Consider the following 22,024-nt stretch of genomic DNA (forward strand, 5'->3'; position numbering starts at 1 on the left):
ACTACAAAGCTACAGTAATCAAGACAATATGGTACTGGCACAAAAACAGAAATATAGATCAATGGAACAAGATAGAAAGCCCAGAGATAAACCCACGCACCTATGGTCAACTAATCTATGACAGAGGCAAGGATATACAGTGGAGAAAAGACAGTCTCTTCATTAAGTGGTGCTGGGAAAACTGGACACCTACATGTAAAAGAATGAAATTAGAACACTTCCTAACACCATACACAAAAATAAACTCATAATGGATTAGAGACCTAAATGTAAGACCGGACACTATAAAACTCTTAGAGGAAAACCTAAGAAGAACACTCTCTGACATAAATCACAGCAAGATCTTTTTGGATCCACCTCCCAGAGTAATGGAAACAAAAACAACAATAAACAAATGGGATCTAATGAAACTCAAAAGCTCTTGGAAAGCAAAGGAAACCATAAACAAGATGAAAAGACAACCCTCAGAATGGGAGAAAATATTTGCAAAAGAATCAACGGACAAAGGATTAATCTCCAAAATTTATAAGAAGACCTAAATAGACATTTCTCCAAAGAAGACATACAGATGGCCAAGAAGCACATGAAAAGATGCTCAACATCACTAATCATGAGAGAAATGAAAATCAAAACTACAATGAGGTATCACCTCACACCAGTTAGAATGGGCATCATCAGAAAAATCTACAGACAACAAATGCTGCTGAGGGTGTTGAGAAAAGGGAACCCTCTTGCACTGTTGGTGGGAATGTAAATTGATACAGCCACTATGGCGAATAGTATGGAGAGTCATTAAAAAAAACAGAATTACCATATGATCCAGCAATTCGACTACTGGGCATATACCCAGAGAAAACCATAATTCAAAAAGACACATGCACCCCAATGTTCATTGCAGCACTATTTACAATAGCCAGGTCATGGAAGCAACCTAAATGCCCATCAACAGACGAATGGATAAAGAAGATGTGGTACATATATACAATGGAATATTACTCAGCCATAAAAAGGAATGAAATTGGGTCATTTGTAGAGACGTGGATGGGTCTAGAGACTGTCATACAGAGTGAAGTAAGTCAGAAAGAGAAAAACAAATATCGTATGTTAACACATATATGTGGAACCTAGAAAAATGGTACAGGTGAACCAGTTTTCAGGGCAGAAATTGAGACACAGATGTAGAGAACAAACGTATGCACACTAAGGGGGGAAAGTGGCGGGGGGCGGGGGTGGTGGTGGGATGAATTGGGAGATTGGGACTGACATGTATACACTGATGTGTATAAAATGGATGACTAATAAGAAGCTGCTGTATAAAAAATTAAATAAAAGAAAAAAAGAAAATCTTGAGCTTAGAAAGAAGTCAGTTGAGACAGGCCCAGAGGGAAGTCAGGAGGCATCCTGATTTATTTAGCAGGTATGAAAGGCCAGGCCAAGGCCAGCCTTGCCTGGGAAAGAATTCATTTGCAGCTGCCCAGCCAAGCCTGCTTCAGCCCATCTCTGCAGCCACTGGGGAGGAAAAGGCACCTGGAGAAGGTCAAGTGAAGGATCGCACTGAACTCTGAGGGTGATTCATTCCATGCTTGTGGATCCTTAGCCCCTCCCTCCCTCACATCTAATCTCTCAAATTTCAGTTTTCTTCTGATTCATGCCCCACTGTCATGCCTTCCTCTCCTCCTTTCCCAGCTCTGTCTCCATCCTGTCCCAGAGTTTCCCTGCTCTCTCAGGATCCCAAATTACCCCTCAAGGTGCAAACCCTCCTAATCGAATTGGCTCTGACCCACCAAGGTCAAGGTCACAGTCTCTGGACATTGAGTGTTCACTGTTAATCTGCGTGTGCCTCCATTTCCCAGCTGTAAAGTGGGAAATAAGTAAAAGCTTTTATCGTGCGTGGCATTGCTTGTGTTAAGCCAGCTGGCCCAGTGCCCGGCACGTGGGCAGTGATTCTCATTAGCTATTGTGATGATGAGTGGTCCCTGGTGCCCAACACTTCCCATTGTGCCCTCTGGTTCCCCATTTCAATTTCCAAATTCCTGTCCTACAGCCTCCCGGAAAAAATGGCTCCCCCTTGGTCTAAAGCAGTGTTTCTCAACCTTGTTTTTTATTATTACTCCCCTGCCCCTCCGAAGTCTTTTTAGACATTTTTTGCTAATTGCCTTCCTCTCTCATGGAATTTTAGTATCATGGATATACCGTTTTGTTTTTTTCTTTTTAAATTTTATTTATTTATTTCTGGCCACACCACGCAGCATGTGGGATCTTAGTTCCCCGACCAGGGATCGACGCCATGCCCCCTGCACTGGAAGCGTGGAGTCTTAAACGCTGGACCACCAGGGAAGTCCCGGATATACTGTTTATGTACGTACTACGGCCCTTTGAAGAGTTACAAACCATCGTAATAGCTAAGATCTGCCCCCTTCAAGAACCAGTGTTATTACCTACCACCCTACCCCCATGGGGGCCACAGTGCCCCAGGGAGAGGGCATGGTCTAAATCAGTGGTTCTCCACCAAGGCCAACTTTATTCCCTTCCCCTCTCCCCAGGGACATTTGGCAATGTCTGAATGTCTGAAGATATTCTTGGTTGGTGAGGAGTGGGTGCTACTGGGGGAGAGGCCAGGGATGTTGCTAAACAGCCTATAACATACAGGACATCGTGACCCCCCTAAACAAATAATTACCCAGCCTTACAAGTCAACAGTGTCCAGCTGAGAAATTCTGAACCTCGAGACCTCTAGGGACCTCACCTCCAACAGAAGAAGTGTTCTAGGTTTAAAATTCAGCCGGGCTCTGGCTGGCTTTCAGAGCTGCTCTCACAGGTGGAAGGGCCTTTCTTAAGATGGCATGGAGTGATGCAATGATAGCACAAGACCCGAACTCAGGGCTCCTAGAGGGACTAGCAAAGACCATACCTCCACCGCCAATGAGGTTCCCAGGCCCTGGGGAGACCCCAATTCTGGTCACCCCTGCCAAGCCCTCATCCTGCAGAGACTCAAAGAGTCTGATTGTCAGAGGGTGGCCTTGACCTTTTAAATAAAAGAGAGCAAAGCCCCTACCAGCAAATCAGGGATTTCCACTGCAATTGGACCAGCCCGTCTCCTTTAGCTCTGTCTCTCATCCACGTGTGTTGTGGGTCATGTGGTTCTCCCTTCAATGAGAACCACGTCCCCAACGTGCATGGTGGACTCTGGGGCCCCACATGATCTGGGCCCTTCCTGACTTTCCGACCTCTTCACTCTCAGTCTGCACGCTGACCGATCTGCTCAGCCATCCCTGCCTGGAGCTCAACAAACCCGCCTGTCTCTGGAGCTCGAGGCCCTGTGAATTCTGTTCTCTGCTGTCTCCTTCCCCCTCCAGTCATGCTCCGATATCATTCCCGAGACAGATCCTCCCTGACCACAAATGTCCCCAGCCTACCACCCTGGGGACAGCCTACCATCCCCTGTTCTTTGCCGAGCACTTAGTGTTCTTCCTCCATATAACGTATCTCAAGGCATCACTGTCTGTCTGTGTGTGTTTAGTTACTTACTGTATGATCCCCCAACCAGACTGTCAGCTCTATGATGTCAGAGACATGAAACCCCCAGGCCTCTCAGAGTGCCAGCACACCCTAGATAAAAAAAGAATCAAAAGCTTCCAAACAAACCCGAAAGTCACCCTGGAGACAACAAACTACCACCAAATGCAGATAAGAGAAAAGGCGAGCACAGCTGTTGTGTCTCCATGTAGGTGAGATCAGCACACACATTCTGTGAGTGTCACCAGTATCCCTGCTGACCAAGGAAGCCAGTTTTTAGCTACAGTATGTTAAGGACACACCTTGCTGCTTCTGAAGCAGTCAGCCCTCAGTCAGTGTTATCAGAGAGGCCAGTCTCTTCTAGAACGTGGGTGGTTCCTGCCTTCTCTGAATTGGAAAACTGCGTCTTCCATCAGAGTAAGAAATGAAGCTGAGGTGCGGTTACAGCAGAGTGGAGGGGTCACGGGAAGAGATGAGGAATCTGAGGGGCACAGAGAGACGCCAGGGGCAGAGACCCGCAGGCCCCACCTTGTCCTGCAAGGCAGTCTTGCAGCACCTGTCATAGGGGGACCCAGAAATGGAACCAATCCTCACCACCTCCACCAGGAGCCCTCTTTCGATCTCCTGATTCCCCACCACTTTGCTTCCACGTGACATGCAGCACTAAATCACATCTGGCCTGTACCGCGGTCAGCTGCACACCTGTCACTGTTCTCCATCACCCAAGTCCTCCCAGCCTGCAACCTTTCCCCTCTCTGCCGACATGGGGCCTGATGCGACACTTAGCTCACTTTCTTGCACGCAGGACTCCAGACATGCCTATTGGACTAAATGTAACTCTCTCTAGGGTGGAAGGCCAGACCAAGGTTGCAAGAACCAGACGTGGCAGCAGGGACAACCCATAAAGGAGATGGCAGAGTCAACAGGGGAAGGGAGGGAGGAGAGACTGCAGAGACTATCTCAGCCCCCTGCCATTGGATGGCGGATGTCTAATCCACCCAAGATGAGGTGGAAAACATTCTCCAATGTGCAGATTATATTTCCCCCAAAATTGCCGTAACCATCTCTTCCATTCCACATGCTCTTCTGTAATGTGATTCTGCCCGTCCAGAAGTGGGGTCTATGTCCCCTCCTTTTGAACCCCAGGCTTCCCCTGAATTGTGACTACAGTAGACATGACACTGGGTGACTTGGGTGGCAAGGTCATAAAAGGTGATGCAACTTCCATCTGGCTCTTTTGAGATGCTTAGTCTCATCATGTCGAGAAGGTGCCCAAACCAGCCCACCCGGGAGACGACCTGGAGAGCCATGCGGAGGTGTCCTACCTGGAAGCCAAGCTCAGGAGACAGTTAAAAGCCAGCACCAGCTGCCAGACATGTGCCTGAATGTTCTAGATGGTTCCAACTCCCATCCTTTAAGTCTTTCTAGCTAAGGCCCCAGGCATGGTGGACCAGAGACAAACCATCCCCACAATACATGTTATTAGTTTCTTTGGACTGCTGTGATGAAGACCTCAAACTGGGGGGCTGAAAACAGAAATGTATTTTCTCATAGTTCTGGAGGCTGGAATCCACCAAGGTATTGGTAGGACCATGCTCTCTCTGAATCCTTCCTTGCCTCTTCCAAGCTTCTGGGGTGGCCACCAGTTCTCTGTGTTCCTTGGCTTGCAGCTGCATGGCTCCAATATCTGCTTCCGTTGTCACAAGATGTTCTGTGTCTTCGCCTCTTCTTATCAGAACACTGGTCATACTGGATTAGGGTATGAGCTAATTAGGGTATGACCCTAATGACATCATTTTACCTTGATTACATCTGCAGAGACCTTATTTCCAAACAAGGCCACAATCCCAGGTACCGGAAGTTAGGACTTCAACATCTCTTGGGGAAGGGGGCCATAATTCATCTGACAACACACTGTGCCCTGTCGGAGTTCCCCACTCACAGGAGAGATAATGAAATGATGGTTATTATTTTAAGCCACTCATTTTGGGGCTACTTTCTTTTTTTTTTTGGCTGTGCCACATGGCTTGCGGGATCTTAGTTCCTCGACCAGGGATTGAACCCGGACCCCCTGCAGTGGAGTCCTAAACACTGAACCACCAGGGAATTCCCTGGGGCTATTTTCTATGCAGATAGAACTGGAACATCAACCAACTCCCTCAAGCCCATCCAACTCTTCCATCATCTGGATCTTAAGAAGTTGTGCCTCCCACTTTCCTGCCTGGATACAGATCTCTTCTTAACAGCTTTACTAGAGTTTGTCATAGCTGCCAGTTCTTTAAGAAGACTGAGCATCTTGCCTCTGGGCTAATTTTTCTTTGATAACTTTCCATAAAAGAGCCCCAAATTTGCCATAACCATTCTAAGCCCAAAGGACTGGCTGATTTTCTGGGTGAGCAAAACAGGAGAACTTGGTATGAGCATCAGTGGAGGTAAAAAACATTTTTAAAAGAAAATGATAACTTTCACTGAAATCTGCACATTCTTTTGGCCTCTTTGCATCAATAGAATGGACCTTTGTAATTTCCTACATGTTTGTTCTTGTAGGAGGAGTGGAATTTGAATGTGTCACCAAAAGGTTAAAAAGACTCTAAATGCCAGTCAGGAAACATATGTGAGGTTTTAATGCCTCCCATTTGTCACATAGAGGAAACATATAGATGTATTTCTCAGCGTGAGTACTTTAAAATTTATGGCGTTGTCAAATGCACAATATATTTCCCTTTTAGATTTTCCAAAGCGGGGGGGGGGGGATTAATTACAAAATAGTCAAACGAGGTGCCGTTTCATGCTCGGTGAAGCAGACAGTGGCTATGCGTGGCTGTCCCTGGAAGATGTGCCCCTACATGGCATTTTGCACGTGGACGAATGGTGGCTTCAAAGCTGAGGGTAACCTTTGGCAAATCCACTCACCATATGTCCACTTAGACTTCTTTCCCCAAAACTAACTGGCTTAAATAAGAGCTTCCACAAAAATAAAGGCCACTAGCATAAACAAAGAGTTTCCTTGCTGAGCTAGGCTGGTATGCAATACTTCGGAAATGACCTTTAAGGACAAATGGTTCCATCTGGGAAGAGTCTCCAGCACAAACTTTCCATATTCAGAACATGATAAAGAGATGTCAGAGGTGCTTTCATGCTTGAATCCGCTCCCTCAGTGGGGACTGCAGCTGAGTGAAGGGTTGCCCTATTCTGAGGGCCTTTAAGCGCAGCCAGCCCACGCAAGCATCGTGCTGCAGAATGCGTGAGGGAGCCAGCCCAGGGCACTGGAACCCACCTGTCTCCAGTACTCCTCCAGGATTTCTCTCCACATTGCTTGCCCGGTCCATCATTTCTCCCTCTGGTCTTCCCAGCTCTCCAGTTCTGGGGCTACACACTCCAGCCCCGATTCCTCCTCATGTCCCTTATGTTCTCATTTTAGTGATTATTCAAGCTCTCTCCCCACTGCCCACTTCCCTGACCCTGGAAGCATCAGATTTCTAGGCCCAAACAGCCTTGGTTCCATAGCACCCCAGGCAGCTGACCAAGGATGGCTCCCTCCTTGGCACCTTAGCAAGGGAAGAGGGGATAAAACACTGACGTTTCTCAGGCAAGCTCTCCTTCAATGGGCCAAAAGATGGGATGCCAAGGATGGATAACCTGGGTTTGTCCAGCTGGCTCTCTGCACGACAGCAAATATCTGAGAGGCCCCCAGACACTCAACTATTTTCCTGTTGAAGCCCTAAGAACTTTGCAGTGGCAGTTTTCCTGAAAGCTGAGCACATCACAGTGCCCAAGGCCCCTGTTTGCAGACATGCACCCCACTACTGGATCCTGGGCTGAACGAAGTGGCTCAGGATCTTGGTGGCTGTTCTTTGTGGCATGGCATTCCACAAGCCTACGTGGTACAGGGAACAAGACAATTATGCCTTAAATATTGTAGAATAGGGACAGGTTGATTTCCACCCGCTTTCATGTAGAAATAGTGGAAAACGGCAACAAACACACCAGGCAAAGATGCTACCTTCCAGTCTCCTGTCCCAGAAACCCAGAGCTATAGACCACCCACATCACTACAGTCTTAACTGGAGAGGATGGTGTAAATTGAGGTTCACATTTATAGAGAATCAAATTATTGCTTTATTCCCAGGGAGATGAATGAGAGTGACAGACTTTTCAGAGCTGTAAAAATAGATGGATGCTTTCTATAAAATAACTCACAGATGCCTACGATAATTGACAATAGATCTGGCAGTCTGGGATCAGGCAAGTGAAATTCCAGATGGAATACCACAATATTTTCCAGTGGTAGAGTAGATGGCTTGGCTATTATGATAATACATTTCAGCATGGCAAATATATCTCCCCTTAATAGAAATACATTAGATACCATTTATAAAAATATCAACATCGCGGTTCCGTTTCTCAAACTATAACTTACACATAAATATCACACAATTTATGTATGAGGAGATCCAATTTCATGCTGTTTCAAACACGTTTTTGTTTATTGCATAACTACAGTTCTCTATATATGAGATAGTGCATTACATGATAGAGATGGATGGGCATTGTATCTATCTGTGTGTCTACACAGGAATTATGAGCACTGAATCTATTGCAAATGGAAGTACTTTATGATAGGTATTATATACAACCAACATCTTGAGCACCTACTATATGATGACATCATTACATAATCAGCAGCGCTGTCACCTCCATTCACAGGGTGGAGGGATGCAGTGCTCTGGATGAATAAATATTCTAAGCAATAGGCGAGTGAAAACCTCAGAGAGCTTTAGAGTCAGACAAATTGGGGTTGACTTCTGGCTCTTCTATTTATCAGCTGTAAGATCTCGGACAAATTACTTGGCTTCTAACAATCCCAGTGTCATCCACAAAATGGCATCGATAATGACTAATTCACAGGATTCTCATGGGGACTGAATAACCTAATGCTTGTAAAGTGCCTATGGGCACAGTGTCTGGCACAATGTAAGTGCCAACCAACAGCAGATATTATTCTTAAGTGTTTCTCTCTCCCATTTAAACGTCATGGCATTTGTGGGAAATGCCCGAATTTCTTCTTAAGCACCGAGTACAGACTAACTGAATATAGACTAACTGTGGTGCGAAAAAGTACTGCAACAGTGAAGGTTATAGAGAAGGTCAAGCCTGTGGGTTCTTCTCACCAGGGCCTCCCTTCTCTTCTCCCTGGTGTCCCTCTACTTATTGATGACGGTGTAGGTGTTTCTTGACATTCTCTGCCCACTTTCAGAATTTTCGGGGTCCTGTCTTTACCCCTATATGGGTAATTTTTCCTCTCTGGTTTAGCTTTGTTTATTTATTTATTTATGGTTATGCCGGCTCTTAGTCGTGGCAGGTGTGTTCCTTAGTTGCGGCTCGCCGGCTCCTTAGTTGTGGCATGCGAACTCTTAGTTGTGGCAGGCGTGTGGGATCTAGTTCCCTGACCAGGGATTGAACCCGGGCCTCCTGCATTGGGACCATGGAGTCTTAACCACTGCGCCACCAGCGAAGTCCCTGGTTTAGCTTTGGTATGCAATGATTTAATTTAGCTTTGACAATCAATATGATGCTTTTTTGCAGGGGAGGGGGAGGGAGGAGTATTTTTTTTTTATGCGTGGCAGTTCTTGAATTTTTTTTCCAATACTCTAACAACAATAACAATCCTAGAGCCCCCGGTGAATCAGATACATGAGCTCAGCCACAGTGAAGGTGGGCTGGGACAGATTTATACACAAAATGAATCCACGTGAAGCAGCAGTCCAGACTTGCAGCTCCTCTGGCAGTGTGGGCTGCTGGACATCACAGAACCAAAAGCCTGAGAGGGTGCTGGGTAGAAATCAGCCTAAAAACAGAGGGCTTGGCCCACACTGCTATTATTATACAGTGTTGCCAAAATTACACCCAGGCATGTATAGCAGTTTTATTCATAATTTCCAAATCTTGGAAGCAATCAAGATATCCTTTAGTAGAGGAATGGATAAGTAAACTGTGGTACATCCAAACAATGGAATATTATTCAGCACTGAAAAGAAATGGGTAATCAAGTCACGAAAAGACATGGGGGAACTTTAAATGCAAATTACTATGTGAACGAAGCCAGTCTGAAAAGGCTACATACTGTACAATTACAAATAGACATTTTAGAAAATGCAAAGCTATGGAGACAGCAAAAAGATCAGTGGTTGTCAGGGGTTGGGGCTGGGCGGGAGGGATGAAAAGGTGGAGCACAGTAAAATTTTAGGGCAGTGAAAATACTCTGTATGACACTACAATGATGGATACCTGTCATTGCCCAAGCCCGTAAAATGTACAACACCAAGAATGAACCATAAGGTAAACTATGGACTTTGGGTGATTAGGATGTGTCAGCGTAGGTTCATCTACTGTAACAAGTGTACCACTCTGGTCAGGGATGTTATAATGGGAGAGGCTATGTATCTGTGGGGAAATCTCTCTACTGTGCTGTCAATTTTGCTGTGAACCTAAAACTGCTCTTAAAAAAAATAGTCTTAAAAAATAGCTAAGGGCTTCCCTGGTGGCGCGGTGGTTGAGGGTCCGCCTGCCGATGCAGGGGACGCGGGTTCGTGCCCCGGTCCGGGAAGATCCCACATGCTGTGGAGCAGCTGGGCCCGTGAGCCATGGCCACTGAGCCTGCGCGTCCGGAGCCTGTGCTCCGCAACGGGAGAGGCCACAGCAGTGAGAGGCCCGCGTACCAAAAAAAAAAAAAAAAAAAAAAAAAAAAAGAAAAAAAAATAGCCAAAACTTCAGGTCAAGTAAGTTGTCAACTGACTTGTAACCTCGGCAAAATTTTTTAGAAAAGTAAACTTCGTTGTTCATTGTCATTTGGCTCTAACATCCTATATCAAGGAGGTGGCATAACCACAGAGAGAAAAATGATTTCAAATACCTTTAAAACACAGAGCATTGACCACACATGACTAGTGGAATACATTCTAAGGACAAAATAAACCACAAAGAAACACTGAATTTCATTCACTCAACTTTTTAGCTGGCATTCTTATTTTGAATATATATACATACATATATAATATATACAGTAGAATAAAGCAAATAAGAAATTATGTCAATAAGAATATGACATTCTATGTATATTATAATAAGGCTTTCAGTGAAAGATGAGTAAAAAATCAAAGAAGTAAAAATCCTGTAATCACAAATCTGAATTGGAAATATTAGTATGAAAGAACGACTTACATTTCTCTTTCTAAAAATGTCAGTATTGTCCAGCTTTTTTGAAAAGTCTCAGACAGGATAACAATCCAGTAGCAGCAAGCACCTTCGCTGACAAGACTCTGGTCTCTAATTTCCCCCTAGAAGGAATCAGGGGGCCTTAGAGTAATGGCTGACTCCAGGTTTGGGACATGAAATATATGGGACAAGTCTGGAACTTCTTGGGCCAGAAAGCAAGGAAGCTCTGCAAAGTGGCTGTTCAGGTGTTTTGCCATTTTTTAGTCTTGACTTTTAGGTGGTGTTATATATAATCTGGATAAGATTCCTTTGTCAGATATAGGCACTGTAAATACTTATCCCAGTGTGTGGCTTGCCTATACAGTTTTTTTTTTTTGCTTTTTTTTTTTGCCTATACATTTTTAAAGGTTATGCTTCGATGAGCTGAAATTTTAAATTTTGATTAAATCCTATTGATCACTTTGTTAAAACACTGTTAATGTTTTTTGTACCCAGTCCAAAAAGTATTGCCTACCTCAAGATATTCTCTTTTGTTTTCTTCAGGGTTGTATGGATCATAGACCCAAAGCTAGAACCATAAAGCTTCCAGAAGAAAATATAGTGGAAAATGAATAAACAAGCCACAGACTAGAGAAAAATATTCACAGTATGTATATCTGAAAAAAAAGATCATACCCAGAACACATATAATGAATCCCTACAAATAAACAATAAAAATAAAACAACACAATATTTTAAAATGGGCAAAAGAAGATGTGCAAATTACCCATAGGCACAAGAGATGTTCAACATCATCAGCTACCAAGGAAATGTAAATGGAAACTACACCGAGGTACCACTTTAAACCTACTGGATTCGCTAAAATAAATACTGACAATACCAAATACTGGCAAAGATGTGGACACCTGGACCTCTCATACAATGGTGGTGTGAGGGGAAAATGGTACAAACACTTTAGACACTTGTTTGACCATTTCTTAAAAAGTGAAACATACATCTTCACTACATTCTAGCTATTAAATTCTTACGTACTTACCCAATAAAATCTAAACATATGTCCAAAAAAGACTTTAACACGTATGTTCACTACAGTCCTAAATTGGAAAGAACCCAACTATCCTTCAGCAAAAAAATGAATATACAAATGATCATATTTTCACACAATGGAGTACTTCTCAGAAATAAAAACAATATGGAGGAATCTCAAAAACATTAATTAGTTAAAAGGTTAGAGTATATAAGGTTTGATTCCATTTATGGGAAGTTCTAGAACAGACACAACTAACCTATGGTGATAAAAATCAGAAAATGGTTGCCTGGAGCGGGTGGTGTAGGGGAGTAGAGAGAAAAGATAGGAAAGTGGCAACGAGGGACTTTCTCAGGCAAAGGAAATGTTCAATATCATGTTTGGGGAGGTGATTATTGGGATGTATGTAACTGTGAAGCCCATTAGACTGAAGACTGAAAATCTGCATTTTACTGTATTAAATAAGACTTTAATAAAAACACATACAGAATGGGCAAAAAATGAATAATGACTGTAATGGATTTAGAAACATAAAAAATACATATATATATTTTTTAACATCTTTATTGGAGTATAATTGCTTTACAGTGGTGTGTTAGTTTCTGCTTTACAACAAAGTGAATCAGCTATACATACACATATGTTCCCATATCTCTTCCCTCTTGCGTCTCCCTCCATCCCACCCTCCCTATCCCACCCCTCTAGGTGGTCACAAAGCACCGAGCTGATCTCCCTGTGCTATGCGGCTGCTTCCCACTAGCTATCTATTTTACGTTTGGTAGTGTATATATGTCCATGCCACTCTCTCACTTCGTCACAGCTTCCCCTTCCCCCTTCCCATATCATCAAGTCCATTCTCCAATATATTTTTAAAAAATAACACTACTGGAAAAGAGCCTATTGGTCACCTCTGGAGGTTGCTATGGCACCAAATCAATATTCTAAAACTGTTTAAATAAAAGGAAAGGATCAAGCATTTATCCGGCCTTTCCTATTTCAACTATATTTCAGAGTATCCAAATAGTTGATGAGGTCAAGTTCATTTTTAGTAGAACTATGGCTCAGAGAGGCAGGATGAATGTAAAATTTAAAAATCACCATTTCGTAAGCCCTAATGAAACAATGGATCTGGGCAATGATCATTAGTGGCTGCTAAAACCATTAGGTGAAAGGTTGAGTGGGGCATTTTATAATGGATAAATCAGTGTGAAAACACATGGACCTACTGTTGAATCTTAACATCACTAAAATCCAGACAACCAGATGGTATGCATGTCCTAATGTGATGTGATAGGAAGGTTACAGCATCACCTACAGCATCACCTAAAGTGTTCTTGTGGGAAAGAAGGAAGGGCTAGAAAGAAAGAACCTGAGTCTAATCAACCTTCTAGATCTAATACGGCTTAGAGAAAATGGAGATTAGAGGAACATGCCGAAGACATTAAGTGGAATCAATCTGTTAAGTCCAGACTGTGCAAAATTTTACAAGACAGATGGTTTGGCGTCTTCAGTAAATGAATGACGTGAGAATAATAAAGATGAGGGGAAATGTTTAGATTAAAAGATACTTAAGAGGAATCTGGGTGAGGAGGGATAAATTAGGAGTATGGGATTAACAGACACACACCACTATATATTATAAACACCAAGGATTTACTGTATAGCACAGGGAACTCTATTCAATATCTTGTAATAACCTATAATAGAAAAGAACCTGAAAATATATATAACTGAATCACTTTGCGATACACATGAAACTGACACAATATTGTAAATCAACTATACTTCAGTTAAAAACTTAAAAAACTGAAAAGAGGCATATCAACCAAATGCAATTTGTAGGCCTTGTTTGGAAAGGTCTACAAATCGCATTTGCTGTTGTTTTTGTTGCTGAAAAAATCTCACAGAATTTTGAGAAATATTTTTGAGAAACATGAACTGGTAATGGATTTTACTATGTGTAAATTTATTTTGAGCCTATGCTTTAAAAAAGTCTTTATATATTAGAAATGCACTCTAGAGTTTTTATAGGCAGAATGATATGATGTCTAGGGATTTCCTTTTTTTTTTTTTTTGCGGTACGCGGGCCTCTCACTGCTGCGGCCTCTCCCGTTGCGGAGCACAGGCTCCGGACGCGCAGGCTCAGCGGCCATGGCTCACGGGCCCAGCCGCTCCGCGGCATGTGGGATCCTCCCGGACCGGGGCGCGAACCCGTGTCCCCTGCATCGGCAGGCGGACTCTCAACCACTGCGCCACCAGGGAAGCCCCCGCTTGTCCTATCTTTTCACACTCATCCCATCGGTAATTACTTGTTAAATGAACGGTTTTTCTGCCTGACTATAAATTTCATGGAGACAGAGACCATGTCTCTCTACTGTGGTCTCCCTAGCGAAAGCGTCTGCTAGAGCAGAGAAGGCTCCCCGTTATATCCAAAAGCATTCATCTGAACTGTTGGCCACCTGAAATATATGCATCCAGATTAAAGACCAGTCGGTGAAATCCCAAAGCCTATTCTGCCTACACAAGACCAGGGACTTCCGCTCTGAATTTTATCACAGGTATACGCTCACCCTGCACTACGAAGACCTTCCCATAGCCAGAGATGACCAACGCCAATAGGGAAGGAGGAACCAAAGACTCATACAACCTAAGGATTAGGAAAACGAGACAGAACTGATGGTTGGGTCACCTCCAGGAGTGACCATTATCCAAATCACAACAACCAATAGATGGAGGAGACTTAAGCCCAAGAGTTCCAAATGGGAGACAAAGGGCACAAGAGGCTTCCGGACATTGGGGATTTTGATGTCAGGGGTCTGACAGAGGGCAGCGAGGATCCTTCATGGTTAAAATGGATGCTGGATGACGAGTCCCAAAGCCCATGGACGGAGGAGTGGCTGGGGTGGGGAACAGAGCATCAGTCAACAGCACTTGTCAGAGCTGTTTCATGTTTCTACTTAGGCTGAGTTATCCATCTTCACTCTCAGACATCAGTACTCCTAATTCTTGAACTTTCAGAGTCAGACCAGGACTGTCTATGCCATCAGCCCCCCTGATTATGAGGCCTTTGGACTCACAATGAATTACACCACCAGCTTGTCAGAGCACAAGACACAAGATCGGGAGCAAAAAAAAAAAAAGGAAAAAGAAAAAGAAAAAAAAAGAACAAGAGATGGGGCAAAGAGTAGGAGAGGGAGATTCCATGTTCATCTGGAGCCCTGGGACTTAGGCCACCCCAGACAGCCCATAATTTATAAGTCCTTTGAAGGAGGCAGTCCTTCAAATGTTGGTCTCAACAATATTTTCAACAACAATGTACACACATAGGAATTCTGCCTTTGATTCAGTTCTTGAGATTCATGGTGAGCTAAGACCTTTTCTGATGGCTTGAGGATCTGACAGCATCTTTCTACTGCCTTCCTTTCAGAATAGCTGCCAGACAGGATTCAGTAGTGGTGTATGTCACACTCTTATATGAGAGCTCAGAATAAGACAGTGCCTTTTCTTCCCAAAGCAGACGGATATATTAGAGAAACCTGAAGCCATCTGATTTTATACCACTTAAAAGTCATCTATCTGGTCTTTTCTCCTCAGAGAATTTTTTGTCCTCTTACCATTTAGACATGTAACTATAACATGCCTCATTAATAGTTTCTGATTAATGTTACTCAGAACAAAATGAAACCTTTCAATTTCTGATCTCATTTATTTTCTCAGCCCTGGAAAGCTTTTTTTCCCTCCACTGTATCGACTGTTTTGGTCACAGGCAAACTTGCCTTTCATCCAAACAATAGCCCTAGAGTAAACCCTACTGGTTTTTTTTTTTGCCCTGAACCACAGTGAGACTTTCTATTCTTCCTATTCTTTAATTACTGAGGATGGAATTAAAAAGTAATGAAAAATGTTAGAGAATAGTTAGATCACAGATGGACCTATTTCTTAGTCAAAGAAATTACAAAGATGTGGTCTCATATTAAAATTTCCCCACTTAACTAAAGCATAGAATTTTATGTCATTTCGTATAGGTTCTTATAGGTTAATTTATATAATGTATGTGTGTACACTTTATATAATTATATATGTGTATATATGTGTACATATATTACATAAGCTCTGATTTTTTTCAAGCAGCAGGGATGGCGTTCTTAATAATGTATTTTTCAAGGTGGGCCTTGAGGCATGTTGGGTCTCACCCGGGCTCGTTTCTGAGAATAGATACGTAGTTGCCAGGAAGCCGGCTAAGGTCGGGTGTAGACCAGGGGCTCTCAAACTTGGGTGTGTAACAGAATCATCTGGAAGGCTTATTAAAACACAGATGGCTGGACGCCACCCCAGCGCGTCAGTAAGTATAGGATGGGGCCCGAGAACCTGCATGTGTAACAAGGGCCAGGTGACGTGGATGTGCTGGTCAGGGACCACACCTTAAGAACACAGACTACTGTGTAGACGGTGGCTACGTGGACCCTGGACCCAGGCCTGGGCCCTTAGGGTACCAACAGCAGTCAATTCCTGCTTTGGGAATCAGCAGAAAACCAAGGCTTCTGTGGAGAGTCAGCTCGTAGGTCTTGGGATGACATGGTCTATGGGAAGTAAGAGGCATAAACATTCCCAAATGTCCAGCGTGGATGCCGGACGTGGCCGGGATAAGAGGCAAGTGATTGCATGAGGGTGGGATCCGAGCCCCATCCATCGGATGCTTTCATAAAGACGCGTGGAGAACAGCCAGGCACGGAGCTACCCCAGAGAAGACAAGTCAGAGAGCAGGCTCTGGGCCCCATCGCTCCAGCCTGCCACGTGGAGATGCAGAGCGGAACTCACGGGCCCTCAGCTCATGGCACAGGGGCTGTGCTCTACCAGGCTGTGCTGCTGCAGGGCCAAGACTGACAAGCCCCTCCCCTCCTGCAGGGATCGGGTAGCCACGAAGGACTGTCAACTGTCATCAACATGGAGCCTGGTAGAGCCTGGCACCCAGACCTTTGCTTTGCAAGCACGGGGAGACCAACATCCTAGCAAGCCTTAGCGGCGGGTTCCGCTGTCACCACCTCTGTTCTCCCCAGAGCGCAGCCTGCCACGGCCATCAAATCTGGGGGTCCTCCTGTCCCCATAACCCCTCCACCTGTGCCCCTGCCTCCGTAGGGATAGGGCTCCTTCCCTCATCCTGTTCTTCCCTCTGTTGGCGACGTCTTACCCTCCACTGGGTTCCTTCTCATAGCATATGGAGACATTCAAATCTCCCTTAATAAAAGTATTAAATTATTAAAATTAATAATTTACAAAATTATTATAAATTGTAATTGTATACATATTATATACAAATATACATATAATTTTATAAACTATCATAACATTTATTAAAACTTTAAAAAGCTTAACCATCTCAATGCAGGGCTGCCTTCAGCTCCTTCCTTTCACAAATAAGTACCTGGACAAGTTATCACCTCCCATTTCACCATCGGGCTTGTCTCCATGATGTCACTGCTTCTACGCATGTTGGGTCCTAATAGGCATTCAGTCATCAATCTAACAGATACCTATTGAGCCGTGTGTTAAGCATGGTTCTACATGCTTGGGATGCAAAGGTGAGCCCCACAGAGGTCTGTGCCCCATAAAGCTTGCAATCTAGCTAGTAAAGGTAGAGAAATACAGTACGCGTAATAAATAAGTCAGTTCCCTGGCATGCTAGAAGCGGATGAGAGCTAAGGAAAAGAGCAGTGTAAGAAGGGATGAGGAGATGGGAGCAGGGCAGACACTGAAGTTACAGGCCAAGTTCAACATGCTGGGCCCAAATCGTTTCCTTCAATTAAATTTCAAAAGGGTAAATGCCAAGTATATTAGCTACGATAACATATTCATGGGCTTTTTAATTGCTCGGCTTTCAAAGAAATCTTATGCAAATTCCACTTGGGAAAGAACCCAGCCTGGAACTGAAAACACAGGAAGTGTCTGCAGTCTCCAAAAGGGAGTGATTTTAGGATCCAGGGAAGGTCTCCACCATCCTCTTTGCTTCTGCAGCCTGGACGTTCATTACATCATGAGGACATGAAGCCTTCCATTCCACGAAGGGGGCTCAAGTGTAGAGGAGGGGGCGATGCAGTGTCTTAAAGGTCCTGAGCAGTTAGGGGTAATGAGTGAAATCTGACACAGAGAGCAGCAGGCTTTGACTGGAGCTAGGGGTGCTGCCCTGGGTACTTGCCTGGTAGAACAAGAAGGAGATTCCAGCAGCGGAAGGAGAAAGAAATTCAATAAACTTAAACCTTACAGTTGTGTCCTGAGTCGTTTCCAACAAGCCTACTTCCCAGGGGCTCAGGAATGCACAAGCTCAGGACAGGGAGCAGTGGGGACACAGAGACCCCAGCTGGGTATCATCCCCCAGGACCCCCCTCTTTGTGTGGAGGAGGACGTACCAGCTAAGTGGTTACCAGGTGTCCCTCACCCACACCCCTCATTCGGGTTCATTTATCTTAACTCTAAAGTGAAGAGGCTGGAATGCATCAATTTGTCCAACTTTTTTTTTTTACGGTGAACTTCATCTTTCAAACAGAACCTTAAGCAATACCCAGTGTCTAAAATATCCAGCAGTGGAGCTGATGTGAATGGGGGCCCAGCAAGAGGCCCATTCTGCATCTTCTTCCTCTTCCCCCTCCCATTATCCTCCTTAGAAGCATTTCTTAGAAATGGGAGAGTCCCACAGAACATGGTCCTTCTCTCCTCTGGCATCTTATGATTCTATGACGTACATGAATTATCAAAATATGCAGCATGTAAATTCTAATTTAAGGAGATGATTTAATTTTAAGAAAAATTTAAGGAGAGAGGGAAACTGGATGGGAGTGGGAACCAAATTCTCTAGCTAATGTCCAGATTGGGTCGCCCAGGCGTGGACAAATTGTTCAACCTTTCGAGGGGGGAAGCCCAGGTCTCCCCCCGTCTGAGGAGGGGTGACAACCCTGCTGGAACATCTTTAGGAACAGAAGTGGGGTGAATGATCCTGTCATTCACCAGCTAAAGAAGCTTCAAATCCACATCAAAAATGACCAGGCAGTTCCGCTCACAAACACAAACAGACTAACAGGAAAGGATGCCATGTCACAAACCTTGATTCCAAGTTCGATATTTTCTCCTCCATACACATCCATCCCAGGGTCCAGAAGACCAATTTCACCAAAGAATTTCCTGTTGACCACAAACGAGCAGCCAATCATGGCTGGTGTTCTGCGGGAGGGAGAAAGAAGTAACAGTCATGTGTTACATACATGCAGAATATTACTCAGCCACGAGAAAAGGAAATCCTGTCATTTGCAACAACACAGATGGACCTTGAGGGCGTTACGCTGAGTGGAACAAGTCAGAGAAAGACAAATACTGTAGAACTCTCTTATATGTGGAATCTAAAACAGTCAAACTCATAGAAACAGAGAGGAGATTGGTGGTTACCAGAGGCTGGGGGATGGAGGAATTGGGGAGATGTTGGTCAAAGGGTCTAAAGTTGCAGTGAGAACATAAACAAGTTCTGGGGATCTAATGCACAGCACTGTGATTATCGTTAAGAATACTGGACTTGGGGTTTCCCTGGTGGCACAGTGGTTGGGAGTCCGCCTGCCCATGCAGGGGACACAGGTTTGACCCCTGGTCCCGGAGGATCGCACATGCCACGGAGCGGCTGGGCCTGTGCGCCACAACTGCTGGGCCTGCGTTCTGGAGCCCGCGAGCCACAGCTACTGAAGCCCGTGCGCCTGGAGCCCGTGCTCCGCAACGGGAGAGGCCACCGCGGTGAGAGGTCTGCGCACTGCAATGAAGAGCAGCCCCCGCTCGTCTCAACTAGAGAAAGCCTGCGCGCAGCAACGAAGACCCAATGCAGCCAAAAATAAATGAATTAATAAATAAATTTATTTAAAAAAAAAAAAGAATACGGGACTTCCCTGGTGGTCCAGTGGGTAAGACTCCGCACTCCCAATGCAGGGGGCCTGGGTTTGGGGAACTAGATCCCACATACATGCCACAACTAAGAGCCCCCATGCCACAACTAAAAGATTCTCTGTGCCACAACTATGACCCCATGCAGCCTAAATAAATATTTTTTAAAAAATACTGTATTTATATACTTCAAAGTTGCCAAGAGAGATCTTAAATATTCTCATCACAAAAAGAAAAGATAATTATGTGACCTGTTGGGGCGTTAGCTAATGCTATGGCGGTTATGTTATTGCAATACAGAGATCAAATCAACATGCTGTATACTTTAAACTTACACAGTGTTATATGTCAATTGTATCTCACTTGAAGGAGGGGGAGGAGGAGAGGCCGCCTCTAAGGCATTTTACTGGTGCTGTAGGGGGTAAAGAAACACACGACATACTTCCTGCGTTCAAGCAACTAAGTCATTATTATTACTGTGATTATCGCAACCATTTATCGAGTAATTACTACATCTCAAGCATAAATGCAAAGCACATTTCACGCGCTCTCTCACTTAAAAACATCCATGGTCGTGTGAAGGAGGTAGGACCTCTCCAGCTGAAGCCTGCGGAGAGCTCGCGACCCGGCGTGAATCACAGAGTAGAGGTCAGGACCCAGCCAACTGCAAAGCCCTTCATTTTAGCCTTTCTGCTTCACTGCACGCTTCAGAAATGGCTTCGTGAAGGAGCCGGCAAACCCCCAGACTGCCTAACGCCAGAAATGCTGTTCAGATGCTTTCCTGGGCGAAACCGACGTCTCATACAGGAGGCCCCATGAAACTCCACTGGGGCCGCCGGGAAGCTCTTCAGTAGGATGATCCTGAGCTGAACTGTAGGCCTCGACGTTAGATCCTCGTCTGCTCCTCCAGATCCTGAGCTTGACTTTGACCTTAATGTCCAGATTTTGGACTCCTCTCGGTACCCACGTGGTGCGGCAGCACTGGGGCTCACCGGAAAGGTGAGTGTTCAGAGCTGAACGGACCTAGTTTGATGAACATGGGGGCTGCCATGGGAAAGTGCACTTGTGCGAAGTTCACGGACCCTCCTGGATCCCGGTTAAGTCTCTGTGGAGTATCGCTGTGAAAAGATATGCAATAAGCTCAGTGCAGAGAGCAGGGGCTCCATAAACAATGCTCCTCTGCCCTCCGCGTTTCTCCAGGAAGCTCACACCAATCACACCTATGGACACAGGACACTGCCCTCTACTGGGGCAGCTGTACCAGTTACACCAGGACAGCAACCACTTCACCATCAGTCATTTCCTGCAGCCTTTGGTCCCTCGGAGAGAAGCAGCTGACCCCTCGCTTGCAAAAGCACTATGTGAGCCCAACTCTTATCTCAGTTAATGGAACCAGGAGTGAGCAGAGATCCCAAAGGGGGTCAATCAAGTTATGTTTTTCCCGAAACTTGGGATCGAGACAGTGCTGGGAGCTAGAGCAAGATGGTCTCCTCCATCTGTAGGGCTCAGGCTGCCACCCGGGGGCGGCTCCGGTGGTCCCTGTACGAGGATGGCTGAGAAGAGGGAGGCAGATGCACTGTGGAGGTGTGAGACCACGGGATGGGGGGCGGCCTGCTGTCTTCGGCTGCCCATCTGCTGACAGGCCTGGCTCCGCTCTCTGCCCCTGGGTCATGTGCGAGCCCCCTGGGTCTTTGCGATCTGTCCTCCTTTTATTTATTTACTTATCTATTTATATTTTATTTTATTTAGTTTTGGCTGCGTTGGGTCTTCATTGCTGCGCACGAGCTTTCTCTAGTTGCGGCAAGCGGGGGCTACCCTTTGTTGCGGTGAGCGGGCTTCTCATTGTGGTGGTTTCTCTTGTTGCGGAGCACGGGCTCCAGGTGCGCGGGCTTCAGTAGTTGTGGCACAGGGGGCTCAGGAGTTGTGGCTCACGGGCTCCAGAGCGCAGGCTCAGTAGTTGTGGCGCATGGGCCCAGTTGCTCCGCGGCATGTGGGACCCTCCCGGACCAGGCCTCGAACCCGTGTCCCCTGCATTGGCAGGCAGATTCTTAACCGCTGTGCCACTAGGGAAGCCCCATCTGTCCTCCTTGACTTAACCTGTGTGTATCAGACAGGTTTCTGTTCTTTGCAACTGAATGGTGCCGATGACACGTGCTATCTCCCCCACCCTCTACTTATGATCTGGGGGAGGGTGGATGTTGTATCACACAGCCAGAAGAGGCAAACTTCAGGGAAGATTCACTCTGGGAGAGTTACAAGCCAGAGTCCCTCGAGTGATGGAGAAGCGCCAGTGACATGTGTGCTTGGAGATGGGTCATGTGGTCCTGGGAGGGCGGGAGTCTGCAGAGAAGG

At 45.2% G+C, this 22,024-nt stretch overlaps 1 protein-coding gene across 1 annotated transcript in view; it reads right to left on the minus strand.

Annotated features, from left to right (window-relative positions):
• Window positions 1-22,024, minus strand: part of GALNT17 (polypeptide N-acetylgalactosaminyltransferase 17) — a 477,148-nt gene that overhangs the window by 76,093 nt on the left and 379,031 nt on the right. Inside the window, exon 6 of the mRNA XM_024122980.2 lies at window positions 18,853-18,970. Coding sequence (XP_023978748.1) covers window positions 18,853-18,970 — 118 coding nt within the window. The remainder of the gene's footprint in view (window positions 1-18,852; window positions 18,971-22,024) is intronic.

This window comes from Physeter macrocephalus, chromosome 14, assembly GCF_002837175.3.
Source record: "Physeter macrocephalus isolate SW-GA chromosome 14, ASM283717v5, whole genome shotgun sequence".
Taxonomy (NCBI): Eukaryota; Metazoa; Chordata; class Mammalia; order Artiodactyla; family Physeteridae; genus Physeter; species Physeter macrocephalus.